Here is a 12574-nt window from a genome sequence, read left to right as displayed (position 1 = left end):
CCTTTCTCCTGTATTTGTTGTTACACTCCAGCAGGCTTAATCCAACCCACACTTGAGGTAATGGAATCTTACACTAATGCTACATTTGGGTCCCGTTTCTCTCTGCAGCTACATTAAAGGATTAGGGGTGAATTCGGTTTTTCGAATGACTCACAGCTCCACTGATCAAACCCCAACACCCTTAATCTCCCCACAGCCGTTTCATGTTGGATAATGCCTCAGATCTCGATCTATCTGGCTCTGTCGACTCCATCTACAGCTAGACTCGCCTCCATGGGTGGTGGGGGCGACTGTTTGTACAACCGTCTTTCATTGTCCCGGTTTAAATTAATAGAAACGCAGGCACATCTCGATCACTATCTCAAACCTTTGAAGACGCTCGCCTCTCACTGGAAGAGGAGACAGACGCCACTGACGGTAATCTAATGGATTTTCTTTTCTTATTGACAGTTTCTCAGCTGCTCACTTAAGAAAAGAAAAAAGTGACTCTAGCTACGTGTGCCGGTTTTCCTCGGCACCCCCCCCTAGACTGACTCGGTTGCTTTTCTACAGATTAGATCGACTATTTAGATTCCACTTGGGGAAAAATTAAGTTAAGTGACGGTAACACAAGCAAAATGTCCTGGCGCTGTTTGCACCGCATCTGTTGTTGCCAACTGCGTTGTGTGTACATCGTACCAGCCCTGCCGAGCGTTCTGGCTATTTTTGCACAGCAGTAGTAGTATGCGTGTGCTGAAGTCCTGAGAGCCCAAGATGGATCCTTGCTAAGAATCAGAGCAGAGACTTCAGTAGAGTAGATGCCATGTACTTTTGACTGCTAAATCGTCCAATCACACTCTTTTGCAAGGGGAGTGTTCCTCCTGGGGTGTCCATTCCACCTCGCTGGGTTAAATAACTCTGTGTGAGATGTGCAGCTGTGAAATGGTTATCAAGATGCTTTCCAACTTCCTTTCCGAGTATCATTAGCCCTCCTTTGACTCAGCGCTGTGGAATTTGCAGTATAAACACCTGACTGTGGCCCCAGCCGGCTCCCATTGTGAGATATATCTGTACACATGAAGAACTTTGAAAAAGATCAACACAACCTGCAAAAGCAGAGCAAAGTGCCAGAAAACAAAATACATACTTTATTTCCTTTTCTTTTTTTAATGACAGGTAACGTGTTTATTAAACTTTTTTCCACAGATCATTTTGTACAATTCAAATAAAATGCAGATGCTGTATTGCTATCATAAGAAAAACTGATCCATAAAATATTATAAATAACATATTTCAATTAATAAATATCACACTGACACGGACGATTTTCTTAAAATAAAATATGTAAGTTAGTAGTTAAATACAGACCTAAACGATCCATTGTATTTGTTTCATGTCCATATAAATATATTATTAAATACTATATTAAAAATTGCAATGACACTTAAAAAATAAATTAAACAAAACATAAACACCAACATCGTCATATTGGAAACTACAAGTATCATGTTTAAAAAAAAGTTTTTTCACCAATATACTAAATATATTTTAGATAGAAAGTCCCCAAAACAACATAACATAGCTGATTACTCAAGGCTGATAAATACACAACATGTACAATAAATAAATAGATGAGAACAGAACTAAACTCAATTAATTCGAATAAATACTTCAGGAACTAAATGACTCAAAAACACAGTATTTCTGGCAGTATTCATCAGATCTTCGTCTCTCTCTCTTTACCTGACGGATTGCAGGGATCAGGAGACCCAACAGGCAGTTCTTAGGACTTCATCTCTACGGTGCTGTGCCCAGGAGTCGGTTTCTCTTGGTCATCCTTTCAGTTCTCCTCAATTTCCAGACAGGGCTCTTGTTTGCAGGCCACATCCACCAGCAGATTAAGATCTGAACAAATAAAAACATGTATTGTCTATATACATACCACGAATAACTGTTTGAAATTGTTAAACATATATGGTTTAAAATATATTTCAATGGCCAACATCTAGGAATTACACTAGCCGGTCAAACAAGTTCAGATCATTCAAAACTCCTTCATTTGGCACTGGAAAAGCTTTGAGGTTACTATTATACATACAAGCTTTACAATAAACAGCACTATATATTTATTTAGATTTAGAATCTGTTTGGAAGGGGTACAAGGTTTGGCTCTTACTGGGGGACCTGTTTTGTTGTTTGCTCCTTATCTCGCTGGTCTCGGGAGGAGAAGACGAGGTTGTCTTCTCTGTATCACCATCTTCAGAGGGTTGGCTAGCAGACAGAAGTTCAGAAACTTTTATACGGCGAATGGAGAGATCCTCCGCATCGTCCAGAACCTGAAATAAGATCAGAACGTCACCAAATACTGTAACCACAGCTTCCGACCTACAGAGTACAACAGTCTTCCGTTTTTTAATTTTCAACCCGGCAAAGACCCGAATGGCTGGCCTCACCTCCTCTGAGAAACAGGGCTGTATGGCCAAACATACACCTTTCATTTTGCCTTTCATTGGGCTAACATCTGGAAGGGTGGAACTAGAACTAGGCGGCACAGAGTAGCTATAGCTGGTCACAGTGGTACGACCATAGGAGGACTTCTGGGTGGAATCCATAACTAAAGGTAAAGCATTGGAGCAGACAGGGGCTAGAGCACAGCTGGGTCGAGGCAGGGGGTTGACTGCCTGTGACTGCCTCACCGGGATTTCCACTTTGACCACCGGATGCTTCGGAGAGTCCTGAAGCTCATTCGCCATCTGGAAGACCGTGTCCAGGCAAATGTCAGTCTTCTTCGCTTCTTCCACTGGGCCGGCCTGCCAGCTCTGATTGCCAGGGTGCAGGAATTCCAATGGATATGGATGCTACATACAAGACAAGACAAAAATAATATATATATATCTATTAAGATTGTGAAGAATTATAATAAGTATTACAGTGTTGAGTACGCAGACCAGAAAACCCTTTGACTTCCCATTGGTTTATGTCTGTATAGCATTGAAAATAAAGCCATACATTCACAATATACCTCAGAGAGCTTGTCCACTGTTTATTTTAGGGGGAACACAGATTCACCGAAACTGGGCATTAGTGTTAAGGCATTTCTGATAAACAAACCCAGGTGTCCAGTGACTCACAGTAGCTACTTTGCCATTCTGACCCTGACTGTATTATAATACTCTGAAAGATCTGAATGTGGCTGAATCTAAATCTGACATAAAATACTTGTTTTTCTGGCAGAGCTCTGTTCAAGGATTATTTTTTGTACGACAATTACCAACTTCATCACTGACATATAAGGGTCTGCCATGTTGGAAGGATTTCAAAGTATTTGTGCATATTAACCTGAGTTTTAGCATTAAATTATGAGACCATATTGAGGCATAAATGGGAATTCAATCCTCTGTCTCACTTTGATCAGTAGCCGAGTTGCCAGAAGGCAGCTTGAAAAAATGCTCAGTCTTTTTACTGTGGTGACTGATGCGTAATTTCAATTCAATCATTAACAATTCAATTAATCCCCCCCAAAAGAAGCTATAGCCCACTTTACAAAATTGTATATATTCTGCACAGAAGTATATGTTTTTTCAACAGGAGGCGAGGTGGGTCTCTAAAAATGACCTGCCCGAGGCCCTCCAGAGCAAGCAGGCCTGTCCGTTGTTCAGTTTGTGTCTGCCAGCCGTTCACTGTACACAGAAAAGGACTTGTATTACTCAGCTGTGTTGAGATTTGTTTTTCACCATCTGAATCCTATGCATATCACTCATATCATCACCTTTCCATCATGTAGCATATTTTAAAATCAATCTCTATTACCTCCATTGCATCACCCTAATTGAGGATCGTTTTTAGACTGAACAACATGAGAATTGTTCACATTTGGCTATAATATAGGTGTGTCTGTCCTGGGGAGGTTTTCTTTTGTTGTTAAGAGACTCTAAAATTAGTAAGGGAACCTTGTCTGAAAATACTACAGTTTTCACCCACTTGATAGTAGCTGTAAGGAGAGAAGGGAGGATTCTGGTCGGGACACCCTGTCACAGCCGGGCCGGGGGAACAGCACTGACACACGGCTGGAAAACAAATGCAGCACAGTGGAATGTGTTATTTAAATGAGCTTCCTGGGCAGACACACCCGACACATTCACAGCTCTTTGGCGGCACGCGATGAGTCCTCCTCGTCTGAACGAGAAGCAGCAAAAACCAGATTCCATCGGCCCTGAGAGGCTGCCTGTAGCCAGAGCACTTATCTTTAATTGATGTACTTCCTTCGGAACAATGCGAAGGTGTGACTGAGCTCCTATACATGAGGCCCTGACCTCTGTCTAACCCTTCCTGTGAAATGTAGCCCTGTATAAGGCAGTCCGCCAAGAAATAAATCACTAGAACCACGTACCCACACACACTGACCCGTCACCATTTATTGATAACTAAGCCTCCGTATTAATGTTCATTAATAGCCGCTCATGGCACTTGAACCCTGTCCAAACTAGAAACGTACCAAGGCGATAGTGTGACGCTGGACAACAGGGCCTACCTGAAGAGTAAAAGCTAGGGCGGTATTGGCCGGAGGGGTGGATGAAGTCACTGTATTTCTGTCCGGGGGCTCCCGTGCTCGGCCCCCCATTGGGGAAGTGTGGGGTGGCTGATAAAGGCATTCCCTTCTGCGAGACGTCACCCTGCCCCAGGTGGAAGCCCACGGCCCTGGGCCAGTTGGGCAGCGGGACTGGGGTGCGGTCGTAACCCTTCACGGGGGGCATCACGCTCAGGTGACGCGGGTAGGGGGACGTGTTCCCCCCATGAAAGCCACGATGGGTCAGACCAGCCGTCCCAGCACCTGTCAGCAAACACAAAACCCCAAACCAAGCAAAACAATCAGGGTCACCCAAAATCCTTTTATGTCCTCAACCTGGTCTTATAAACATGTTTAGATCATTTTACAAAGAGTAAATGACATGTAGCACAATTAACAATAACAATTCGGCGACATCTGTAGGCCACACGTGTTTTGAAGGACGGATTTTGACATAAATAGAATAAACACGTTTTAGATTTCAACACAGAGCTCCTCAAACTGTCAAATTAGTTTGTTTACCGGGTTTGTCAGGCGGATTGGCCAGCAGCCTCCGCTGGCGACTGGGGGGCCGACTGGGCACCTCCTGCCCCGCCTCCATCTTGGCCTTGTTGCCGCTCGTCAGCCTCTTCATATGGACCAGCAGCTCCGGCTGATCTCTCTTGAAATGCCGGTTGCGGAAGTAGTGCTGCACCCCCGACTGAGGCGCGGGCGGCTCCCCCGAGGCCAGGCGCCCCAGCACGGCCTTGCGGAAGCCGTAGAGGTTGAGCTGGCGGACGAAGCTGGTGAAGTTGCAGGTCTTGAAGAGCTGTGCGTGCTGCTCCCTCTTGCGGGGCGACAGCAGCTCGGCCTCGAAGCGCCGCTGGTCGATGACGATGCCCTCGCCCGCCGGGTCCCAGCGGATCGAGCCGAGGTCGGGGTCGCCCACGATGCGCCACAGTTTGGCGGGGAAGTTGTTAGGGTTGATGGGCACGACGAGCAGCGCCTCCTCATTATCCTGGCTGGGGCTCCCCGCCGCTGCCGAGACATTAAAACACACCCGCCAGGAGTATAGTGGAGTTAGGGCACAGAATAATAGCAGATCTGCCATTCTTAATCATTAAAACAAAAAAATCTAATACTCTATTGATCACACGGTGTGTATGTTAATGTGTTTGGAGCTCGTTTGCAGCGGTCACTCGCGATGCGCTGATTTTGCTCAGGGAAGATGGCGGCCGTGAGCCCTCAGCTCATACTGCTTTAACACGTGGATCGAGCCCGTTCGTGTCGTCTTCGCGTCGTTTCCGATCACTCATCTAAAGTCGGATTTGGTCAGTATCACCTGGACCGGGTTGCCTCAGCATGTCGTCCGCAGGTCGCAGCTCGGAACCGTTGAGTTGGGTTCCCGAACCGAACCGTTTCTGCGCGCGCAGCCCCCGGGGCTCTTCAGATCCCGCGCGCCGCCAGATGTGCCCGCGAGCCGGCATTCATAATAATAATAATAATAATAATAATAATAATAATAATAATAATACATCTTATTGACTCAACTCACAAAATTACAAGATCAAATCACTTAATGCAGACTTTTGCATTTGTCCACCATCTCCTTTTGACATCAGTCTTTGATCCATTAATTTGCACACTTTTTTTGTATTATATTTATTAAGGCATTCATTTATTTTATGTTTGGGTGACCAGGGAATGACCATGCACAACGTCATTATACATTTAAAGAGAAACGTACAAAACTACGTCGTGAGAAAGTGAGTTTATTATACCCTTAAAATGAAAACTGTGGGTCAATATAAAAAAGCGCCCCTGTATTTAGTAATGGCAATCATGTTTAATTGACACAGCAGGACCTAATTGTACACTAACACACAAGCTTGTGATGAGGGCCGTCCTACAGTTTTCTTTCCATTATAATGTATAGTGTTGTATAAATTAATACATAGCGCTCTATGAGGTAAAACAATCACAGGAATATGACAGCTGTCTCTTGCACAAATGCGACAAGCAGCGCAGACATGTGACGCAGCGTGTCTCCGACGCAGAGAGATGACGTACTCTGCACCTCGACGGAAGTGCCCGTGTACTGTTGATTTGCAAGAAAGCAGAAAACGGCATTGCTATCCTCGTTGAAATAGAGTTACAGACTATCCCCCTTTCTCCGGAATGGCGTTGGAAACGGTCCCGAAGGACCTCCGGCATCTGCGGGCTTGTCTCCTGTGCTCCCTCATCAAGGTATGACTGTGATATAGCTTGATTTTGTACAAGCAAGGCCTTCACGTTTGTTGTCGTAGGTGCATTGGTTAAAGCAGCCTCTCGGCTTGTTTTGATTTGCAGTAGAAATACGTTTTGTATTTGTAACGTATTTATTATCTGAAAACTAACAATCACTGTTTTGAATTTGGGGCAAACGCTATATATTTATCTTTGCAATATAACATTTTCTTATCCGTAGTATCTACATATTACTATGCATGTGTAGTGGTTTTTAGTGCATGTGCGTGTCTAAATACTAGACAAACTGAGTCTCAATTTTGAGCATAAAGTATACAATTAACTATAACCTCTAATGTGACGTTGTGAGTGTATTGCAGTAAATAGTTTATAAGAAAACGCACTAACTCCTTATCTCTATACTATGGTGATGGCAGCCATGTGCCTGTTTGTGTTCCTGTTTTCTACGCAGACTATTGACCAGTTCGAGTACGACGGCTGCGATAACTGTGAAGCCTACCTGCAGATGAAGGGAAACCGGGAGATGGTGTATGACTGCACTAGTTCCTCGTTTGACGGGTCAGTGACAGTGTTGGGCTCACATTGGCAATGCACATCTAAGCCTTATCGTTCAAGTCAGTCTGTTCCTGTTTTAGTGATATATTTAGCCATCAGTGGCCATGCATGACTCGGTTTGTGCACAGAAAAGGGGTACAGATCTGTTTTGTCCGAAATGCAAACTGCACTGTTTCTGCCTTGCAGGGTCATCGCAATGATGAGCCCAGAAGATAGCTGGGTGGCAAAATGGCAAAGAATCAGTAAGTGTGCTTGTGTTGATCATATTTGTTGTACTATGGTGATTACCCTGGCATTTAAATATACAGGAACGCCTGTGACACACAAGGTGTTCATCATTCTCCACTGAATTACTGTATCTCGATCTTTTTGTTCCAGGTAACTTCAAGCCAGGTGTCTATGGCGTCACAGTGACCGGAAGATTACCTCCAGGTGTGCCCCATTGTTTTATTATATTTGTATTTTTTCCAACGTGAAGGTCCTCTCATTAGTCATTGAAGAACAACATACACAACTATTCTGGCCGCCCCTGCAACTAGTTCTGGTGCTACCAAGAGTCCTGTAGTTCTTTTGGAATCCGGAAATCTGCACAATCACAGTTGATAGGGTTGTGCTTGAATTCGGTGCAGCTCAGTGCGTTTCTAAGCAAGAAGATGTCATCTGTGATCCTCCAAGAAAGCTATTCTAAGGCTCTATAAAATCTGTGGAGTCTTCAGAAATCTGTGGAGAGACAACCCTTAATAAAAGAGGTTGTTTTCTGTTTACAGCCCATTAAGTGAACCACCCCATGATAATGTGAAGAAAATAACTACTGTATCAGTCTAAACACCCACCATTTCTTTGTACTTGGGGTACTGTACACTTGAACTTATCCAAGGCCTAGAGTAATGTCAACCTAGACATCCCCCCCCCCCCCCACTGTGTTCTGTGTTAAAACTGAAATGCTTTCATGTCAAAGACTTGTGTTGTCCTGTTCAGAGTCGAAGTTCTGAACTGAAACGGATCTCCCTGACGGAAAAGGGACAGGAGCATTATTTTAGGCTTGTTAAGCTAAACTCATTCCTGAGGTCTTCCTGGGAGTTACCATTTTATTTACTAATCTGTTTTGTTTTCCTTCCAGGCATTGTGAGAGAACTGAAAAGCAGAGGAGTGATTTACAAATCCAGAGACACGGCCGTCAAGACATAACCGGCTTTCTCCTTTGGGAGGGTTCATGTAAATATTTAGACTTCAGATATGCCTGTTAAACTTGGACACGGTATTGCTTTAATGGCAGCAAATACTCCCTCAGTACTCAACAAATCCATTTTTAACGACAGTCACAATCAAGTTTTTGTTCTGTAGTGTTGTGCGAAGATTTATTTTGTTAATTAAACATCCAGTGAGTAACATCACATGTGTCTTCATTCCACTAAAAGATGGGCAAGGGATGTCGGCTGCCATTGTAGTAAAATACAGTTTGGTAGTTAGAATTGTTAACCTTGATATATTTTTGGTAATATCAATATCATTTGGAGCTTGTGGTCCTATAATAAAGTTGTTTTGACTTTAATTAAAGATGAATGTGAAAGGAACACATTAAAAATGGGTTATTGTCACCAGAATAAACAAACCTTGTCTATAATTTAATTAGACTGTTTACTCTTGATTCATTCATTAAAGCATTAAACCACTCTTAATATTTTTGACTTAACGCAGGGCAGGGTTTAATTTAGGGGCAATTTTAAATTATAAATGGAATGTAAATTACAAAAAATGCTCATTATAGAAGTTTATGATAATGTAATTCCCACTTAATTGTTAACCTATAAAGAGTTTAGACTGGTGTAGGTGAGGAACAGTTTATCAAACAAGTTGGCAACGGCTTTTTGTATGTATTTCTTGATAGCAATGCAATAGCAAATTAAAGGGTATTTTTCAAACTAGGGACTAAGGAAAATGATGAGATTAAGAAGTACTGCAGTAGCAGTGTTGAAAACCCCTGCTGTACTTTTTGGAGGCCATGTAGTGGCAGCAAAGCGCTACTATATATTATCTATACAAACATGTTTTTTCCTGGGCTAGCAGCTCAGGGTGCAGTGTTGTAATCTGACTGATCTTTGCTTATATAAACCTTTTAAAGGGTGTTTCCCAATCTTTCACTTCCCAGTAATCTTAAATGTGTTGTTTTTTTTTTTTTAGTTTCAACTGAGTCAGTTACGTAACAGAGCTCTACTAGAATGAAAACCGAAAGACACCGGGGCTCACAGGAAGTGTAGTGACACAGAAGAGGACTAGGTGGTGCTAGAACTACACAAGCCCTTCAGCACGAAAGTATCACCCAGCTACAGTCAATGGGTATGAATTATCTGTGAGTGGTGTAGTTTCAGGATAGAGCTGCCGTGTTTGGCTCACAAGTGGAGCTGGGTTTGGTTGACTCACCTTAAACCCTCATCCACAAAAGTGAGGTTCAGTTGTTGACAGTTTAGCAGCCTTGGTTTGGCTGACGCCCGTGGCTTTTACACAGACATCGGTTCCGGTTCGCTGTTCAGATCAGCGTGAAGGTGGTCGTGTGGAGACGCGAGAGGAAGCCCTTTCGCTTCCTGTTGACACCATTTTCTCCTGCCTTTCACAAGCACTAAAAGTAAAAGAAAATCAGAGAATAGAACTTGGTGTATCGACATTTTCAAAAGAGAAAAAAAGTTCTCCATGAGGGACACGTGTGGAGAAATTGTAATCCACTTGTGTATTGCAGGTGTTCAGTGCATTCAGTTACATTTAATATCTAAGATGGGAAATTGATTAAGAATGTAGATTTGTGCACAAAGGTACTTTCTTTTGGGACAGTGCAGATAAATATGTGTTGTATTAATCCAGTATCATCCCATTTTATCAATTATCATGCGATTAAAAAAACTGAACAATTGACAATGTAAAAGAGAAAATAAAATGACTATTTAGCTTTATGTACACACCTATCCAGCTATCATTACAGAAAAAATGTGCAATAGGAATGTTATTTTTAGTTATGAGAGATTGTAATGAGATTGGACAGTCTCATATAACTCCTTACATGCGCTCTCCTTATCAATCACAAAAGACTATCAGCATCGATTTCAGTGTCGCTTAGTAATCCAGTTCCAGACCCACGTAAGTAGGGCACTTCCTTATGTAGGCTTGTTTTTTTCACTTTTACTACTGGCCCTGAGTAAGAGTTTCTGCTATGACACTCATTATTAATAATAATTACAATAAAATACTATAAACATCAAGGAAAATAAACTTCTCCCATGCCCGTCACATTTGAAACCTGGCCTCGGATGGCTATGGACAGCAGTCTTGTTGCTTTGGACACAGTACTCCAGGGCATTGTTGGAGAATCATCCCTGGTTTTAATTGAACAGACCAACTCTGGAGTTAGAAAATGAGTGTAAGAGTCGGTGAAACAGCGACAGGAAGCTTCAGTGAGCAGGTTTCTTCATATGTAGACTAAAGCCGTGTGCCTGTGGACGTGGCTAAGGGGCCCGGTCGATCTCTGTGCCGGCCTGGTGAGGTTGCATTCCAACACCCGAGATATCAATCAACAGAGAGCGGTTTCCTCACTTCCTGGCTTTACCAATTTAGCAGACACTCCAGGGCAGTCACATAGCAAGATTGGATAATGATCTAGGGACAGCTCTCAGAGGAAGCTGAAGATGTTATTGTTACTCATAAAACACTTTCCTGAGGTAAAAGGTGAGGATAAGATCAGACCCAGGCCTCCTGCACCCGTGGCCCCAGAGAGAGTTTCAAAATAGGAGCTGCGATTGTGTTATGGTGCCATAGTGGCTGGGGTGTGTGGACACATTTGTCAGAGGTTGGGCAGCTACCATAGAGAAAACTAAACGATATGCTGAGTAGAATTTGGGTTTGTCTATAAAAAACAAGGCAGGTGGACTTATTTTGGAGTGCCATCCTTTCACCTAACCTATAAAAGCCTAAAATGTTAATGGTGGTAAAACATACATGACAGGGGGACAACACACTAAAAAGAAGTCTAATGTACACTTTGAGATACAATCAGTGGGTGCTAGAGAGATCTTTTCTGCTGAATGGGGGACTATGTAAGTATACAAGACAATGGGTTGCTCAGGAAAAATTAAGGGTTCCTATGGGATGTCTAAGGAAATACATATTGACTTGTACAGTAATCGTGCATGATTTCTGTGTGGGAGATCATGTGTGGGCTGCTTGAGAGGAATGACTTGAAGTGCAAAGAAAAGAAAGCGAGAAACTACACAATTATTCATTAAAAAAAATCACAAGTGCATCACTAGATGTGACGTGCAGTTTTCAGTTCACTTGTGAAAGTGTGCCACCCAAAACGTTTTTTTTTTTCTTTCCTTCGCAGAAAGAAAGAAAACAAAATCCTTCTTATAAATGCATCGCCTGTTTTTCTCAATTTTTGTGGGGCGCGGGGTTTGATGCCTCTCCGATAAGAAGCGTCACGTGCTTCAGATGGAAACTTTCATTTCAATACCACAAACTGCTGAAAAAAAAAAGTACAGGACTGGCTTCTGCAGGTTGCATGTTTTCACCCCTGTCGCCCAGCCCCCATCACACCTTCTCACACAGTCTATGCTCCAGCAAAAACCAACGCTATGAAAATTTTAACATTTAAGAAGCACAGGAGAGCATTATTGTAACCTACAGATTACAAAAAAACAGTTACATAAGCTTACTTGATTGTGGCGGGGAGCTGTTGTGGTTTAACGCTCTGCCTAAATGCATTGAAGTATATGGCCTACAACTGGTTTCCCAGCTCTAACAGTTTCTGTGTGACAGCAAATGTCAGACATGATGTATTTCTGCAAGGGCAGTCAAATAAAGCAGCTTACAGATCAAACTTTACTTGAAAGCACTTTTGTTCTTCCACAAACTTATTTTCTAGTAAATGAAAACACCTAACCCTCCAGAAGAAAAAAAAAATAGCTCCACAGATGTTTGTACTGATTAATTAACGAACTTGACTTGTAACCCAGTTACTAGGTTGTTCTAAAGACATTAATCAGTTGTACCTACTTGCTGCAATGTAAATCAACCCCAAATCCAATGCTTTCAACAAATTGTTTTGAAGCAACGTTCAGGTTGGGGCCAAAAATGGAAACCCCTACGTAAAGTCACTTAAAAGGGAGTTGCCAGGTGTGATTGATCAATCAATCAATTTTTATTGTCCCCGAGGGGCAATATGTTATCCTGCTGTGTGGAGTTCTCGGTGGACCGTTCTTG

At 42.7% G+C, this 12574-nt stretch overlaps 2 protein-coding genes across 2 annotated transcripts; one reads left to right on the top strand and one right to left on the bottom strand.

Annotated features, from left to right (window-relative positions):
- Window positions 1-1369: 1369 nt before the first annotated feature.
- On the bottom strand, window positions 1370-6505 carry hsf5 (heat shock transcription factor family member 5). The gene is made up of 6 exons (XM_066695810.1): window positions 5069-6505; window positions 4511-4810; window positions 3961-4046; window positions 2676-2837; window positions 2156-2315; window positions 1370-1884 (listed from the first exon to the last, which is right to left on the bottom strand). Exons 1-6 carry the CDS (start codon window positions 5634-5636, stop codon window positions 1820-1822), a joined length of 1341 nt encoding a protein of 446 aa, XP_066551907.1. The 5' UTR covers window positions 5637-6505; the 3' UTR covers window positions 1370-1819.
- A 77-nt stretch (window positions 6506-6582) lies between these two features.
- supt4h1 (SPT4 homolog, DSIF elongation factor subunit) lies at window positions 6583-8956 on the top strand. Its single transcript, XM_066695811.1, has 5 exons — window positions 6583-6772; window positions 7224-7330; window positions 7514-7569; window positions 7706-7759; window positions 8448-8956. The coding sequence occupies exons 1-5, from the start codon at window positions 6704-6706 to the stop codon at window positions 8513-8515; spliced, it is 354 nt and encodes a 117-aa protein (XP_066551908.1). The 5' UTR covers window positions 6583-6703; the 3' UTR covers window positions 8516-8956.
- Window positions 8957-12574: the final 3618 nt, after the last annotated feature.

This window comes from Amia ocellicauda, chromosome 22 (assembly GCF_036373705.1).
Source record: "Amia ocellicauda isolate fAmiCal2 chromosome 22, fAmiCal2.hap1, whole genome shotgun sequence".
Classification (NCBI taxonomy): Eukaryota; Metazoa; Chordata; class Actinopteri; order Amiiformes; family Amiidae; genus Amia; species Amia ocellicauda.
The sequence above is the reverse complement of the archived record's forward strand: the minus strand, read 5'-3'. Positions and strand labels throughout refer to the sequence as shown.

Bases quoted from the DNA above. Each gene is read 5' to 3' on its own strand.
- hsf5 (XM_066695810.1), bottom strand. From the start codon at position 5,636: ATGGCAGATCTGCTATTATTCTGTGCCCTAACTCCACTATACTCCTGG. The intron at 4,047-4,510 runs GTAGGCCCTGTT...TTTGTTTTCCAG, and splicing joins CCCTAGCTTTTACTCTTCAG to CCGTGTGTCAGTGCTGTTCC. The intron at 2,838-3,960 runs GTGGGTGAAAAC...TCTTGTATGTAG, and splicing joins CTCCTTACAGCTACTATCAA to CATCCATATCCATTGGAATT.
- supt4h1 (XM_066695811.1), top strand. From the start codon at position 6,704: ATGGCGTTGGAAACGGTCCCGAAGGACCTCCGGCATCTGCGGGCTTGT. The intron at 6,773-7,223 runs GTATGACTGTGA...TTTTCTACGCAG, and splicing joins TCCTGTGCTCCCTCATCAAG to ACTATTGACCAGTTCGAGTA. The intron at 7,331-7,513 runs GTCAGTGACAGT...TCTGCCTTGCAG, and splicing joins ACTAGTTCCTCGTTTGACGG to GGTCATCGCAATGATGAGCC.